The following is a 16,986-nucleotide window of genomic DNA, read 5'->3' as shown; positions in this document are numbered from 1 at the left end:
TTACCCCACAATCTTCCAAATCTCCATGCCATTGCTCAAACTTAAGAGACAAAAATGATTGTTAAAATTCCTAATCAAAAAGTTTACAAGGTCACACTCGACGAAAATCATCTCCGCTAAATTCAAATCAGACACTGCAACTCCTACTTGAAGAAAACCTGGCTAAAGATGCTGTAGAGACCATACAATATAATGGCTACACAGAAGTCAGAATTCTTGGATTTTACATCATCCAGGAGTCTTTGAGGTTACCCTATAACCCTTCCAATGTTCGACAAATCTTACTGTAGTTCACAGAACCTTTGAAAATCTTCTAGTCAGCTCCATAGTCATCCAGCTTTCCCATAATTTCTTAATGCCTACCATACCATCCTACAAAACCTACTGTCGACAGTCTGACAGGTAAAAACATTGACCTTACGACAAGTCGCCGACATAAAATTGAACATCTTCTACCAGACACATCTTTCCTGCAGAGCGAAAGGCTGAAATAAAAAGCTTCACCTGTTGACAAGTCCAATAGAAAATTGAGCATCTAGGACCACCAGTTACATCTTTCCTGAAGACAAATAGAGTTGTGCAAATCTGTAGCCATTGTTTTCTGGGTTTCCAATGGGACATGAATTTGTGGACCATGCATATCCACGACACTAACTTGGATGTAGCCAACGATGTATATCTAGATGAATCTGTTGTGGATGCTCCACTACTATCTAGCTGCCCCATCATGATGACCTGTTCCCTTGGGTATTTTCTACTTCCACAAGGGAAAGCAAAAGGACATGGAAATTAATCCATTAAGAATGAAGGAAATAGCGAACAAACTGCGAGATGCCAAAATCAGACCTAACAAATAGCAGAAGTTGAAAGAGCAAAGCCAACAACATCGCTTATCCAAAAGGAACAGGAAATTACAGAGATAAAACTCCATTCATATATCGTGACATAAATATAACTAGCCGATATTACTGTACAGATACAAGAAGAAATGAACACAAACAACAGATAACTACTGCAATCAACCAAGCAGAGATGGAAGCTTTCACCTTTAATAGAAAGCGAAGGCCCTCTCAGTTCCAGAAAAGCACAAAAACCGAACCATGGTAAGCAGCAAAAAGAGAGAGAAGCCACTGATCTAGAAACCATTCATCTCCAAAAGGTAAGTACGGCGCTTCAGCAATGCCTTCGCAGCAGCCTTGAATGGCCCATCAAATGCTCCACAACCAAAGGCATCAGTCTCCTTTCTACTGCTATTGCTACCACAGCTTCCCTCGGAAGTGGGCTTGATTGCAACCAATGTGGCTCCTTGCAATCCCATTCCACCAGGAAGCTCCAGGTACGGAGCATATCTCAACTTCATGCTGGACGCCGGGACCTGTGTCCTATTTGAGGATGCTGAGGCTGCCAGTGACTTCTCTCTGAACTCCTTCAGCTGCTCCACTCCCATACTCAATGTCCCCTGCCCATCAGCATCAGTCAAGACCAAGCTCTTCAGTGTTGGGTGGTCCTTGATAATTGGTCGCAGGAGATGATGTCTGGTTGAAGCAGCGATCAAGGAGTTGATTGTCCAGACCACACGAAGTTTCAGCCCTCCATTTGTGTAGAAAGATTCAGGTATGCTCCCATTGTCATCTAATGCTATTTCCTGCTCGGCAGAAGCAGGCTTTCGGTCTACCCAGGTACCTCCCAAAATCACGCAATTCTGGAGGGTACTCCCAAACTCTGCCCTCCACTTCAAAAGAACCCCTTCTTCTATTCCGACATCTCCAGCAGGGAGTTCAATCCTGAGGTTACGGATGTGGATGAAGTTCTTCAAGACTTGTGCAGGTGAGTGATGAGAGAGCTGCGGGAACAGGGGTTTGTTCCCGCCATTGGTGCTGCGAAGGTGGTGGATCGGTTTGAGAAGGGTGAAGATCATGAGCTTTAGAAAGTGGGAGAAAAGGTTTCGAGGTCTCAGGGAGGATGGGTTTAAGGCATCATCAGAATCACCATCAACAGTGACAACTCGGTCGATCTTAACATAGACATCATGAACTAGAGGAACCAGGGCATTGAATCGCTTTGACACTGCAGAACAGCGGCCCAGTGACCGGACATCAGCAATCTTGTTAAGGATGAGGAGGACAAGAGAGTCTGGTATACGGTCAAACTGATCTTGGTCAAGAGATGGGTCAGCATGGATTCTAGTTTTGTTCTGCATTTTCCCGAAGACTGAATGTCTCTCTTCTCTAATTAGCTGTAAACAAGAAAAAATTATATTTTTTCCTTCTAGTTATGAAAGTTTGAACTCAAAAACGGACCAATTTTGAGGCTTGGAGTTCCTGAATCATAAACCTAGGAATAAAAACACACTAGCTTTCAGTCTAAGATATGAAATGGTGACTATAGTTAGCTTTTGGGGACTCTGCCGCTGAAAAATGAGAAGCCGCAACACAAACTGAATCATCTGAATAACCTAACGAAAAAGAAACAGTGATGATAAGAACAAATCTTACATCTACAAAGCCCAAAAACACAGTTTAATTCCTGCTAAATTTCAGAATTCCAAGCTTTAAGCAACCAGAAATTGTTTTTTTTCTAGAATAAGAAGAGTAAGGAAAGTGCGGAGATCTGGGATTTGGATCTATGCATTAAATACTCTTGTTAAACTGAAAAACAGAACCCTGAAAGCCAAAACTCTTCCAAAATGACACATTTCAAAATAAATAATACCAAAGACAATCAAAGGAAGGACCTTTTTTCTTATTTTCATCCACGATCCATGACAAGATGAAGCCACTAAGGGAACAGAAAAATACCTAGGGATCTGCTGTTCCAGTTCAAGACTCCAGGACCGCCGGAAAGCCCATTTGGAGTCCGAACCCGACCAGCCGCTTCAAAATCTGACCTTTCTTTGACGCCCCCACCGATCGGAGGACCTTGAGCTCCAATTCAAAAAGGAAAATCCAGGAATTAGGGATTCTGGAGGTACACGATATGATTTTTCCACCTGAATCCCACCAGCTGCGAAGCCAGCAATAGATCGCAGCGCACAGGGAGATCCACCAGGAGAAGGAGACCGAGTCCAGGAGGAGAATTACGGATACTGAGAAGAAACTCTGCGGAAAATTAGTGCTTTGAGATAGTAAGGAGCTCTCTCTCTCTCTCTCTCTCTCTCGACTCTCGAGAAGTAGAGAGCAGCTCTCTGATATACGGTGAGAGAAAAGGCGGAGCCAACGGTGCCGTTAACTAGACGTGATGTCGATGGGGGGAAATTGTGGGAAGGCGCGTAACGGCGTCGGTTTGTAAAAGACGGCGAACCTCGACGTAGTGAGGAAAACGGGAAAAATAAAAAACCGATATTCCCATTTCTGAATTTTGTAATTGTACGTCATAGCGGCATCTGAACCAAAAAAACGTCAATTCCACTTGATTTTAATTGCGGGTGCCGTCGGCGGTAGAGCTTTATAAAAAATTATTTATTATTTAATAATTATATTTTTAAAATACTATGGCACTTTAATATATGTTTAGTAAACAAATAAAGGATACTTTTCTTGAAAGGAAGGAAGTCTGATCTACAGCTATGGTTCTTTATTAGGGCTCCAGCAGATTTTTAGATTTATACAGAAATAAAGTATGCAATTGTTATATTTTACTATAGGTATTTTGATTAAAAAAATAGTTTTTTTTGGAAAACTCTAAAATAAAACTTCTTCCAAAAAATTATTTTTAGCTTTCTGAAAAAGCTAAAACAACTTTCCGAAATTTTTATCAAATATTTTTTTATTTAAAAATATTTTTGGAGGGTAGAAAGTACTTTTTGGTTCTCCAAAAAGCGGGACTTTTTAATTTGTAGAGGAAGAGATGGTTGATGATTAAGAGAACATCGAGTGAAATCACCGGTTCTGGATATATGTCGCGCATGAGGCGAGAGGGCTGCGGGGTGGGTTTTGAGATGCCATGTGAGTCGGTTACATGAATGAATTTTGTTTGAACCAATCCATGATGCTATTGGCAAAAGAAGTATCAAATTGCAAAATTTGTTCGTTATCAAATTACAAAAAAGTGTATATAAGATAGATTGATACTTTGTTTTTCCATAAGTTTCATTATTGGTTTCATGGAGATGTAACAAAGTAAGGGGCATGCTTATGAATTTGAGTTTAAGGCAGCCTATAGAGCCTATGAAAAAAAAAATGAAGAGGCTCTTCTTCATTTTTAACAACAATTTGCACTGTATCTTATTTGCTTCTTTTTAGTTTCTAAATTTAGTCTTTGTATTCTTTCTTTTAAATTTTTTCTTTTAGGCAAGGGAGATGTATTTATAATGCAAGAAATATGTACTCATTAATCTATTGACAAAATCATAAATATCTTATTGGATGGGCTGCAAATGGAAGGGGGAAGATGGTGGAAACCCTTTTTGATTATGTACATGATCCTGTATTTGCATCTCTTTGTGTTCATCTTCGTCTAGTCATTACTTGGCATAGTGTACAAAGAAAGACTATATTTGTCAAAATTAGAAATTTTCAAAATTAACATTAAAAATCATTCATAATAAGATAGCAAGCATGGATCTAACAATGGTGCGATTTAGTAATGACATTATGTTGTACAAAGGTCATGTCCCCCGACAATCATGAGCTATTACAATCTTAAAATTATTTTCTCATTAGATACAATAGTTCTTGTTAGTTGTTCTAGTGAGATGTTGCGGGTTATACTAATGAGAGCAAAACAACAACGTGAATTACACATTTAAATAACTCTATTTTGTTTATATTAATGTCAATTATGTATAAAATAATAAATATATAAATGATCATATTGGAGAGTTGAAAGAAAATAAGATACACAAGAATGCACGAGCTTTAATAATTGAGATCAATTATGAACATAAAAATTAGGTCAACATGCGTCCAAAACAGAATCAACTTATAATAATTTAGTAAACTCTGAAGTGACACCATGTCATCGAATCACTTCACCAAGGAGGAATGCACGATTAGGTGATCCGATATTAACCAAAACTGATTTTAAATCATTTCACTATCTGCGTAACCTTTCTTAAATTTAAAAAACTTGCTTTTAGTAAAGATTCTTGTATGGTTGGTCACCAATTCTGTGCAGTTGATGATAATTTATACATAGTTGTCAAAACAACTTGATGTCTATGTACCGTTTGTTTATTATTTTTCATATACTATGTTCGTGACATATCTAAATAAATAATTTAGATATGTTTTCATGTTTTAATATGCTGGGATTATTCTTGATGCAACTTGAGTTGAAAACCCAATGAATTATTTAACAAAAAAAAATCTTAAACCCATTTGCAGCACAGCTTGCTTGCAACCTTACATGTTGAATCAGTAGATTATTATAGTGAGTAGAGAGACATGTCTAAACTAAGGTCTGTTTATGTCTCGAAATGTCTTTATACCATCATGGAAGTTACTTGGCAGATACTAAGCTTACAATTCCTCACTCACTAACGCTCACAAGGAACGAATCAAACCTGCAACTTAAATAAAGGCTTCCCCAATGACACCAGCTCTCTTTCCCATTGTTGGAAGCATTCTAGTAATAGGTTGTATACTGACAATAAAAATTTCAGAGAGAATAGGTGTATACGCGCCTTAAAATAAAAAAAAAGGCTTTCGGGATTGAAATTTGAATTGATTTAATTGAGCTCGATCGAGCCTTTGAATTAGAACGTTGTAAATATACGGGTACCTCTACTCCTCTTGGGTGCCCATATTCATGAGCCCACATTAGGTAAAATATTCTTGGTTACTTCAAGCCAGTGATCTTTTGTAACAACCAAACCCACCGAGTTTTGATCTGAAAGCAAGCAAACATGATAAAGGACATCAAGGAAAGCTTAAAAATAGAACTATGTGTGCGTGTTTGGGGTCCAAATGTCTGACCTTATTAAACTTAATAGAGCTCGCGACAAATATTTATTGCTTCAAAATCCTTGCATACGACTTGCTTTAGCATTATGCATTAAGAATAATTAGAACCTAAGTGAGAACATGACTCCTTAGTTTGACCTGATCTTAATAACGCTCACGGGAGTTTATCTTACATGGATAGGGTGCCCTTAGATTCCAATTATTGGCATTAGAGAATTGCTTCATTCAAATTATTTAATCATCAGCTAGATTCGGAGCACGCCAACATCACGCCGACATGGTTCCAAACTGCTATCTAGATCAACATTAGTCAAGATAGGGTCGGTTTGTTCACACATGCTTTGCCAACTCATTTTTTTTAGGGGTAAATATTGCATGCACTACTTGCATAGCCACGCTGTTGCACGCCACCAATTACCAAGATGCATTAGCATAGCGGAAGTGGTAACTCAAACCGTTCGAAAATTTGAAGTCTTTAAGTAACTACTTTAAAGTCAAGCTTCTTAAAGCCGGAAGTAGAGCTAATTCTTTCAAACAAGTCCAATCAGTCTAGTGCCCCCTCCCCCCCTTTTCTTAGAATTCAACATTTCTTATATGTTCTGCATTTTGTTCGCCCACTCTTCATTCAGGGTGAGTTTCATTCATCTCGTGCTTGTCTCGGTGCCATTGATAGTGTGCCGACGTGCCGTGCTGGTGCACCCAGTGCATGCTATAATTTTTCTTTTTCTATTCTTAATAAACAAAAATTGCAGCACTAATCAACATCATTCAACCATCTAGCCTATGTATTAGAAACACGCGCATATTTTTACGCCTCTTGTTTTTCTAGTATGATTTTAAGAACCGCATCAATTGTTACTTCTGATTCAAGGAAAAGAGAATGTGGATGACATTCTCCCAAGCAAATATAAATGTCCACTTGAAGATTTCTTTGGCATCCTAGCTTTGTCCAATTGAAGTACTAGCTGATGTATTCATGTCACTTGTATTCATCCCATTATTCAGGGTTTGGCTATGGACCACTAGCACCACCATCCAATATACTCTATTGGACCTGCTAAGTTCCAAGGGCGGGGTCATTTTCCAAATAGCTTTTTCTTTTTGCTGAGCCTTCACATGAGAAGTGCCACCAAACAGAGCTCTCTTTTGAGCAGCAACATATGAGGTCCTGATGCTTTAAAGCATAGGTCCATTCACTGAATAATAGCAATGGTACAGTTGGTGAAACCGTGAAAGGGAATTTATTCATGTTCTTATCAGCTTCCTTACATTCCCAGTGCATCAAGGAGAGCAATTCCTTCTCTTAGAATCATAGTGTCATCCTAACTTTGGATGCTCTGATTACTAGGAAACAAGAATGCGTAACCTAAAAGTTTATATGTTATCATTGTTATCTTGCTTAACAATGCCAGCCTGTTTAGATGCCTAATTAGATACAAATTAGTTATAGCTGGAGATATGGAGGAGAAATGATCTTCTGCATGAGAAGTTTTGATGTTGATGGATCAAAAGAAAATGTAATTTTCATTGTCCCAAAACATTAGTGCGATGCCTTGGAAAAGCAAAACCGATTAGCTTTCCTTTGGGCGTTAAGTTCCTTACCTTCTAAGGATCTTCCATTTATAGGCTTGCCTAAGGCGAAAAAGTCCTTGGGACAAACTCGCCACGTGAAAGCTCGAGTAAAGCAAGGTTCGCAAGACACTGCAATCTGTATAGCCTGAGCTACCGTAGCTACTGTTATACTGTTCTTGCCCTGTGAACTCTTGGCTAATCGGTCTTTCTGGCAAACTTATATTCTAGAGTTGCCGATTCTCCAATGCTATCTTTTGTTTTCTGCGTATGAAAAAACACCTCTTTCGAATGCCTCTGCCCCACCTTCATTCCCAAGTGGTTGATTTTAAAAAGCCTTCTTTCTCGGATCATGGGCTTTCTTATATAATGGAATAGTTAACTTTTTCATCTTTGAGTTTTTATCATCATAATTTGTTTTTACAAAGTAATTTCTATCTGTGGATGGTATTCATGTATCAGTATTTTGGGCATCAGAATAACCTCGGTGCATGGTTGGCTGCATAAAAAATCAATGCCATGTTGCTTCTTGCAGGAAGTAAGGGAAACAATCTGTCCTTGTTCTGATGTTAAATCCTAACTCCTATGTGAATTAAACCAACAATTGTTCAGCCACAAGTCACATTGATCTGTAAAATTTCCTTCCTTTTTTTTCCCCAACTTAACCCCACTTGCAAATGGTTGCACCCTTTAGTGCTATTCTTCCTCCATGAGATTAGAACTTCTTGGTTTCCATGTTAGGGCTCCACTGGCTTGTCAGGTTTATAGGTTACATTAGTTAGATGTGTTGTATTAAGATAAAATTAAAGAAAACATCATTCCACCTCATATGACTTGAGTCTTACAACCAACAGATATCCACAACATTACTAAGCCACTTGCTTCAGTATTGTTGCTATTCCAATCTCTTTTTCACCACCTCTCCACCTCGTATGACTTCAGTCTTACAAACAATAGATATCCAGAACATCACTAAGCCACTTGGTTCAGTACTGTTGTTATTCCAATCTCTTTTTCAGTAGCTTTCCACCTCATATGATTTGAGTCTTGCAACCAATAGATATCCAAAACATCACTAAGCCACTTGGTTCAGTACTGTTGTTATTCCATTCTCTTTTTCACCACCTTTCCACCATCATCTTCCATTCTCATGCTCTTCGTTGTCCCTTTTTTCTGGGCACGCCAACAAGAAATCTAGTAGTTAAACCAATGAGTCCATCTGTACTTGGTGTATCAGACTTTAACATTCAAATTATTCTAAGGTTTTGATTGCACTTATCAACTTTTTCACTGCTCAAAAATCAAACAAAGACCTGAGTTCTCTTTCCGCCATAACTCCGTGACTCTCAGCATGTGAGCGTGTTCCTTGCAGTACCCATCATCCCTGGTTCTCCAATTCATAAGGAAAGCAGGCAGGGTTTGTTAGGAGAAATGAACCTATCCGTTAAGCTAGCATTGGGCTAAGAACTTGTGGAGCTTCTCACCAAAACCAATTATACCAAGCTCATCAAGTCTGTTTCCAATGCAAATTACCACAATAATCTTCTAAAAAATGCGATCATTAGTAATACACTGTAGCAACTAAAAATGCCATTTGGTATCGAAAAAGCATATCACGCATGGTTATCCTTATTTGTTTGTGCATTTTGCTATTTTTCTAAATTTCAGACAAACACTCTTTGCATGTCGGGTTTTGTTGGATTTCAGTGTTGGTCTTGCCAATTTCTGGATCTTCGCATGCCGGGTAGGGTTAGATCTTTTTTCAGGTTAGGTCTGGATCAACTCTATGTTTAAGGGTCTAACCTCTCTTATTAAACTTATTTTAGTTTGGACCAATTTTACAAGGTAATGCTTAATCTAGTTGAGTTCGGGTCTTAATTTGGGTTGGCTTGACAATAGCATCTAATTCAGCCTACAAGCAGCTAATGGGTGGATAGACCAAGATAATTGGAAAGCCTTTTAGGCTCTAAATCTGTTGTTAATTTCTTAAATCGAGCATGTGCCTAGTTTCAGTTTAGGCTACATATTTGAGCCAAAATTTAATGATAATAAACTAATAATTGTCGGCTCCATGGATCTTTGGTGGATGTTGATCACCAATTTTTTTCCTTTTTTTCCTTTTCACTTTTCAAAGTATAGTAACTTAGTCGACATCTAGATAATTATACAAATCATACATCTAAATTGATAAGAATCACCAATTTGGTTGAAAGGAGCCATCCTAGATTAGGCATTGATCATAAGATGCAAACTTGGAGAGCCACATGGTTGATTGACTTCTTGCATGCTGCAACTTAGTCTCAAAAGGGGCCTCCATTATAAATTGCAAGTTGCAAAGGAGGGGATCAAATGTTTTCGTCGTAAATTTGGATCCTCCTACCCGGCCTAAAATCATCGTCAACATCGTCATCTTCTTCTTTTTCCTAAGTTTCATTGCTCCTAGTCATGCAAACCTCTACCAAGGCCTCCAATGCCAGCCGCCATGAGAATTCGGACTTATGAGTAGGTTGGAGAAACGTGATGCTTCATGGCCACTTTTGAATCATTTCCACTTTCTAGGTCATCACCTTTAGGCTCACCTTGACCCATGAAGAATAAGACAATGCCTCCTCAAAAATCCATGAGGCGAAGTAGTGGACTATGACGCGGGGAGACCTCCAAGTCTTGTCCTAAGGTAATTGATTTTTATATGAAAAAAATACAGAACCTTTTTTTTTTTTTTTTTAGAAAAGGAAAAACAAAGCTCTATCAAATTTACTCAAAAGAAAGAGAGAGAATACATAACCTTGAAGGGGAAAAAAAAAAACTCTACCAAATTTATTCAAAAGAAAGAGAAAGAATTACAGAGGGCATGAAAGAAAAAATTAGATGGAGTCGAAGAAAGCAATACATAAACTTTAGAACATTAGAAGGATCATGAAAAAAATACATAATTCAAAGTCGTAGCCCATCGGTCCGGCATAGGTGAGACTAGTAGGGCGACACACTTAAACTTAGGTCTGAATTTTACAAAACTAAATTCTAGATGGGTCAAAGATCATATCAATCCATTAAACTTTATACAAATCCAAACCTAGACCTAACTCAACCCTGTCCAGCCACAAAAGTAGCCAGACCCGGGCCCAAGCCCAAGCTCCAGACCAATTTTAAGTAGGTCCTATTAACTCCAAGGGCCAAAATATAAATATCCATGTGAGTTCCGAGGTTAAGATACTGAGCCGCAACCCACGGCCCACAGAATATAGTGCATTAGCTATTACCGGAACCCTAACCCTAGGAGAGGAAAGAGTCGGCGCCGCTCGGAGTCGAATCCCACCTTATTCTTTTGGAAGCAAAACAGCAGAACTCACTCAGACGCGTTTCCGGCGGCAGCTTTCCGGCATCATCACATGGTGGGCTCCTTTACCTTCTCTAGTCTCTTTGATGGATTGGTATAAGATAGGATGCGGGGAAAGGACTGTTGATATTGACCTCAGGGTGGTTGGATTTCATTACAAAGGATAAAATTAAAGAGAGTTGGTAGTTGATTGGACTGGCAGTTGTTGGTAGTTGTTGGATTGGAATGGGAGGTTTTGGAAATAAAGGAGTTGGTAAATAATGAATTTGATATAAACCAGATTCAATGAGGCTGATAAGCATCTCTCGTGCTGCATCACCATCAATATCCATGTGAACAGCAATGTAGATTTCTTCAAGCTCATTTTGCTTCTTCAAGATAAGCTCTTTCATTTTTTCGCTAGTTTTTAGAATGTTCTGTCTCTCTCAGATAGTTTATGATGATGATAATTGATCAAATATCTTTATTTGTCTTGGAGCCATTTTCCCCATTGATTTGGTTACTTATGTGTGATAAGTTTGATATAATATAATGATCATCATTAGTGGGATGAGCTCGAATATTTGAAGTTGAAGATTATCAAATTTAAAACAGTGTTTTACATATTATGTTGATTGCCCTTGATGCTAGAATCTTCGATTTTGTATATTTTCTCGGAAAAATAATTTTGACAGTTTAGTCAGTGCGGAGGAAATCTATCAAACAACAAATAAGTGAAACACAGCAACAAACAGATGTTAAGAGAAACTTGAACAAATGGAGAGCTTATATATGAAATGATGAAGTTTGCAATGTTGGCATACTTTTAGTATCAGCAAATCCTGTGTTGATGCCTTTAGAATAAATCTCAGAAAACATCAGAAATCTCAAAGATCTTCATATATATCCGGATTGTGGATTATTTTCAAGGGTTGAGCAGGAAAGCTTGTTTTCTGTTGACACAAGTCCAGCCCTAAGAATTTGAGAGTTGTAATAGTCCAAACAAGAGAACATGATGGAGAAGTAGTATACTTGAAAGGAAATTGGAACAGAGCCAAATGGTTTTGAGATTTTGAATAGAAGACTGGACATTTTGAAGAGTCTGGGATTATTCATGAACCTTAAAGGTTGTATGTTTGACCTTCTCAGCAGTTCCTATGCACTGTTTTGCACCTTTGCAGAATCCTATACTTTCTTGGAAGCTGCAGATAGAACACTAAACAGGCTTGCATCTTTTACAACGGCATGTTGAGAGTAGGTGAATCAGGAAATGACAGGGGAACCATGCACTTCTTGCCAAGTTGGATGGCTACTAACCTTCAGGGTTGCCATTATCGTGTGTGGTGTTGTAGAGAAGACAACCTTAACATGAAGCTTAAATGGGCTGAGTTAATTCCATAATCTGCTCTCTGTTTGGCTTTTTCAGAAGCTGAATCTGATTGAGTGTACCAGCTGCTGCTGCTAGTGAGATCGTTGCCTTCTCTGTCTGGTTGCATGGATTTTCTTTTGTATCTTTGGTGACATGTTGGAGATGTGAACTGAATGTAAGTTATTTTTTGATCATTTGTTTGATGACTTTTGTGATCTCTGCTAATATTTTTTTTGGGAAACATTTTATAATACCTACAATATGTTGTAGATGGTGCCAATTCAGCTTTATGAACAATTTTTCATTATGGTATCAATATTTGAGTCAGTTTGGATGCCATTCTCTATTTTTTTCTTAGTTCAAACTATTTTCTTTGCTAGTAACGCAGAAACATCTGCATCATTCCATGCTACTCTACAGATTTGCATCCACATTTTGCTCTTGCATGCTCTTATTACAGTAAAGCTGGAGACTTGTCCCGTGTATTGTTCATTTGAAACCTTTTATTAATTGATGCTCTCAACATTAACCAGACCACATTTTGCTGATATATCTGGGCATCGCTCAGAGCTCGGAGCTGCTTCTCATCTGGCAAAGCGAGCTGGGATGGACGCTCTCGATGCCATTCCTTGTCAGGAATCTGCCCCTACAAGGAGATCAATTGAAAGAGATGGGATCTCTTCTTCAATTCCCCTCCAAGGGCCCTGGGGAGGGCAGCAAAAAAATGAACCACCTTATGAAAACTGTTGCATTGGTAAAAATAGACGTTCATTAGGCCCAGAGCATGAATGGGAGCTTCTATTAGTCTTTGGAGTCTAACCATGCATGGCTCAACTCCAAGACTTTGGTGCTAACTTAGCACAAATACTAGATTTAGATTTGTCTGGAAGGGGTTTTTATTATTTTAAAAAGAGCCTAGAAGATCTTACATTAGGAGGTTAATAAATACCACCATGAATAAAAAGTTTTAGGAAATCTAAGTTGTATTTAGCAATACTTTATCATGAAATGACATCTACTACGCTAATGATAGGGGAAAGTGTCTCCTGGATTAGACGAATTCGGACTTGATCTTTTGAACCCATGAACACAAGTCATTGATCGAGCCATCAAATGCAAACCATGTTACATATATGGTGATTGAATTCAACCAGGCACAACTTTGACAATCAGAGACATTTTTAGCTAAAGCCATGACACTATCAAGCATTCTTTCAAATTTGTCAGAAAATTACACTAGAATTATCTAACAAACCCTTCCAAAAAAGCTATACAATAGAAGGACCCTGCCAAAAAAAAAGAGAGAATGGCAGAACCTATCTTTCTTCTGAAAATATTATAAATAAGATAATAGGAGAAGGGAGGTGTTTAGCAACTGCTTTTTTTTTTTTTTGTTTTTTGCCAGGTTCTGGATTCCCGGGTGTTTGACACCAACAGTTCTGATTGCTGGTATTGTCACCGTGATTCTCCAAAAAAAGAAGAAGAAAAGAAACAGTATTAATGATTATATGCATCATTGTTTGCTGAATAAAAATATTGCTTTCTGGATTTATATGAACATTTGCATCAAGAAAGAACTGCTTTTCCTGCCATATTACTGCATTCACTGGCGGAGCCAAGGTTGGGGTAAGGGGGGCAAAATAATGAAATCTATTTTAGTATCCTAATGTATCACCCAACATGGCCCTTCAAAAATATTATAGTAGCTGCTATACATATAATGACTGTAATACTTCACCAAGAGCATAACGTATAGGTGATAGTTTAGATCTCAACTCGTGTGTAATTTCTCTTCCTGAATGACATGGTTTCATTTCCTGATGGACGATAGTATTATCGAACTTGCTTAACTACTCATCTTACGAGCTGAAAGACTGACAGATATCCCATTTCCTGATGATTTGGCTAATGAATGCAGGATGCAAGACAAATCAGCTTTCAACACGGTTCTATGAATCAAATCACTTTAAACACTGTTCTGTAATATGCTCAAACTAAAATCTTAGATGCACAAGTTTCCTTCTTGCTTCTTCTTCTTTCTTTTATTTCTTATGTTACATATTTTGAAGAATCTAAAGCATCTAATAAGCAAGCTAGTTCACAAAACAATCTAAACAGGTATTCTATCTATTGGTTTTACAATATTTCATCTACAGTCCAAGAGAAAAAAAAAAAATCAAAATCTTAACATTCTTTCAAGGTCTTCTTTGTAGATGAAAACCTGAGAGGAGAATCATTGCTATCAGTAGAACCAGACTTGAGATTCGACCGTTGAAGCACTAACTCGCACATCTTATTATAAGGCTTTCTAGCTTGGCTCGTCTCTCTGAGCTACACTTGCTTAACCTTTTTTTCTCTCGAGCTAATTAAATGAGCTAACAGAAAAACCATGGTATACCATATTGGCCCGAATCGAATATTCTATACTATACCGATTCAATACCTGTATCCAGTATAAATAGAGTACCGATACTTGATACAAAATTACTATAGGACGATCTCTTAGGCGTGACTGATGCTATGCATGGAAAAGGACAGCTATATTTGAGGTTGGCACCACACATGAAAAGCATTCAATCTTATCCTGCGTATCTTATGCAATCTGGCGAAGATATTCCAATTGCAAGATCTGAACCATATTATTCTAAATGGCTAAACAAGGTCAAGTGTGAACAGATCAGCTTATTTACTTGAATTCAATCATCCGAAAAATCCTAATCATACCATCAGTATATCCCAAACACCACCTGTACATCCACCATCAATGGAAGTTAGAAAGGATCCACCTTAACGCTGCACGACTTCGATATGATCCTCGAATCCGCCGTCAACTTGTCCACCGTCACGTCGCACCGTACCTTAACGGTGATCGTCCACGTCGTGACGGCGCTAAACTTAAGCCTAACCGGGACTTGAATGTTAATCTCCAGCGGCACCTTCCCATGGCTCTGCGCCGTTACCAAGGCGGCGTGGGTGGCGGCGGCTAAACGGATCCCTGATCCCGTCAACGCCGTTTGAAAGACCGTCGCATTCCGTTCCCCCTGGTAGAACGTGGGCCAGACGCCGTGACAGAGGTTGACGCCGTCGTAGCTGACGGCGATGGAGCTGCCGGAGCGGTAGTAGATGCCGATCTTTTTGTTGGCGTTGTCGGCGCGGACGGTGGCGTCGAACTCCGGTGACAGGGCGGCGAGGTCGGCGGCGAGGTTGGCGGCGGTGGAGGAGAGGTTGAAGCCCTTGACGGAGAGGCCGTCGACGGAGTAATTTGGGATCTTTGGCTGGAAGACAAAGTACAGTATCACCGCGGCCGCGGCGAGGGCGACGAGAAAGAAGAGGAGGAGAGCGGCGGTCCAGGCGAAGCAGCAGCAGCAGCAGCCATGGCGGCGGCGGTGGGTACGGAGGGTGTAGGTCTGGAAGCGGCGGGCGTTCTCGGGCGGGGGGACGCGGTAGATCTGGTCCTTGGGGATCTGGATCACGTAGGTCCCCGGCGGTGGCTTGAGCTTCTCAATATTCTTCTGGGCGAGGGGGTTCTCCGGCCGCGATATCGCCGCCGGTTCGGCGGGGGCCGCCATCTTCTCCTCGGCGGTGGTCGATTCAGCGGGGTGGACGCGGTCGTCCATAGTCGCCGGAATCTAAAGCCTTGTAGAAGGATCTGCACAAGAAAAAGATCAAATCTACGATCTTTTAGTTACGTTGCAAGAGAATGCCACTGATTCAATCCAAAAAACAAAGAAAAAACCAAACTTTAACTAGTTGTTTGAGCACCAAACTCGGAAGCAGGGTTTTCCGAGTGAGAAACCGGAAAAGGAGGGCCATTTTATAAGAGAAAACGAGGAAGAAACGGAGAACAAATAAGGAAACGTGGAACAGTTTAAGCGGATTTAACGGAGAGCGATGACAAATTACTACAAAAGAGATTACAATGGCTTTCCATAAATGGAAGAAGGGGAGAAAAGCTCGGTATTTCGAATTTTCGATCAACCAAACCTTCAATCAAAACGAAGTAAAATAAAAAAAAAAAAAGAAAGAAGAAACCAAGAAATCCTATTAGCAACCTTGTAAAGAGAGCGAAAAGAGCACCTCCTCCTCCTCTATCCTTCTCTTCCCTCTCTTATAAAACTCCGAACTCCAGAAGAAAACTAGGTGAAGGGATGCGTTCGGCTGGGTCACAACGGTCGGGAGATCTAAAAAAGAGGTGGTTTGAGAGAGAAGAAAGGGAAGACGCCTCGAAGCCTTCCAATTCTAATATAGTAAAGTGGCGCCTCGACCAAAGGCTCAAACAAACAAAGTAATCCTTAATTATTAAGACTTCTTCCATTAATTTCTCTATTTTATAGATCTGGTGTACATTCTTTTATTGGTATTTAACTCAAGGAGGACCACGGCAAAAGCCCCAAGAATACTTTATTTATTTATTACAAAATTTGAATAAAAAAATAAAAGGGTCACATATTGAGATTATAGCCGTTATTCTCGGAAGAAATAAATGAGTTCAGGAGCTACGAATAGAAAATAAATATATAAATAATTAAGGTTGGAAATTTTTTTATTAGATTGCGCGTATGGATTTGGTGAGAATGTCCGGCTTTTTCGAAACTGCCGAGACACGAGAGATTTTTCCATCCGGATTTATCGCATAGGAATTCTATGCATGTGACTGACGGGCCCACCATATCTTGAGTTGGTGTCCCATGATTATGAACGACCCAAGATGACACAAAGTTTTTAGAAAAATAATAAAATAATAACTCTATCTATTTTTAAATAAAATATTTCTGATAATATATTTGATGATATCTTTTTTTTTTAGCCAAAATAGAAATATATCAGAC

At 39.2% G+C, this 16,986-nt stretch overlaps 2 protein-coding genes and 1 long non-coding RNA gene across 8 annotated transcripts; 1 reads left to right on the top strand and 2 right to left on the bottom strand.

Annotated features, from left to right (window-relative positions):
- Nucleotides 1-842: 842 nt before the first annotated feature.
- Nucleotides 843-3,168, bottom strand: LOC103704990 (F-box protein At4g18380-like). 2 transcript variants are annotated; one of them, XM_008788535.3, is made up of 2 exons: nucleotides 2,799-3,168; nucleotides 843-2,455 (listed from the first exon to the last, which is right to left on the bottom strand). In XM_008788535.3, the coding sequence occupies exon 2, from the start codon at nucleotides 2,198-2,200 to the stop codon at nucleotides 1,136-1,138; it is 1,065 nt and encodes a 354-aa protein (XP_008786757.2). In that variant the 5' UTR covers nucleotides 2,201-2,455; nucleotides 2,799-3,168; the 3' UTR covers nucleotides 843-1,135. The 2 variants fall into 2 exon arrangements, with proteins under 2 accessions (XP_008786757.2, XP_008786758.2); XM_008788536.4 differs by having other exon boundaries at nucleotides 843-2,236; nucleotides 2,799-3,167.
- Nucleotides 3,169-10,687: 7,519 nt separating this feature from the next.
- LOC113462588 lies at nucleotides 10,688-14,312 on the top strand. Its single transcript, XR_003385253.2, has 2 exons — nucleotides 10,688-12,332; nucleotides 12,691-14,312. It is a non-coding gene; the product is annotated as an uncharacterized LOC113462588 (long non-coding RNA).
- Nucleotides 14,313-14,777: 465 nt separating this feature from the next.
- LOC103704991 (NDR1/HIN1-like protein 13) lies at nucleotides 14,778-16,482 on the bottom strand. 5 transcript variants are annotated; one of them, XM_026803831.2, is made up of 2 exons: nucleotides 16,210-16,482; nucleotides 14,778-15,828 (listed from the first exon to the last, which is right to left on the bottom strand). In XM_026803831.2, the coding sequence occupies exon 2, from the start codon at nucleotides 15,772-15,774 to the stop codon at nucleotides 14,929-14,931; it is 846 nt and encodes a 281-aa protein (XP_026659632.2). In that variant the 5' UTR covers nucleotides 15,775-15,828; nucleotides 16,210-16,482; the 3' UTR covers nucleotides 14,778-14,928. The 5 variants fall into 5 exon arrangements, with proteins under 5 accessions (XP_026659632.2, XP_008786763.2, XP_008786761.2 ...); XM_008788541.4 differs by having other exon boundaries at nucleotides 14,778-15,806; nucleotides 16,235-16,481; XM_008788539.4 differs by having other exon boundaries at nucleotides 14,778-15,806; nucleotides 16,210-16,477.
- Nucleotides 16,483-16,986: the final 504 nt, after the last annotated feature.

Source organism: Phoenix dactylifera, chromosome 12, assembly GCF_009389715.1.
Source record: "Phoenix dactylifera cultivar Barhee BC4 chromosome 12, palm_55x_up_171113_PBpolish2nd_filt_p, whole genome shotgun sequence".
Lineage (NCBI taxonomy): Eukaryota > Viridiplantae > Streptophyta > Magnoliopsida > Arecales > Arecaceae > Phoenix > Phoenix dactylifera.
The sequence above is the reverse complement of the archived record's forward strand: the minus strand, read 5'-3'. Positions and strand labels throughout refer to the sequence as shown.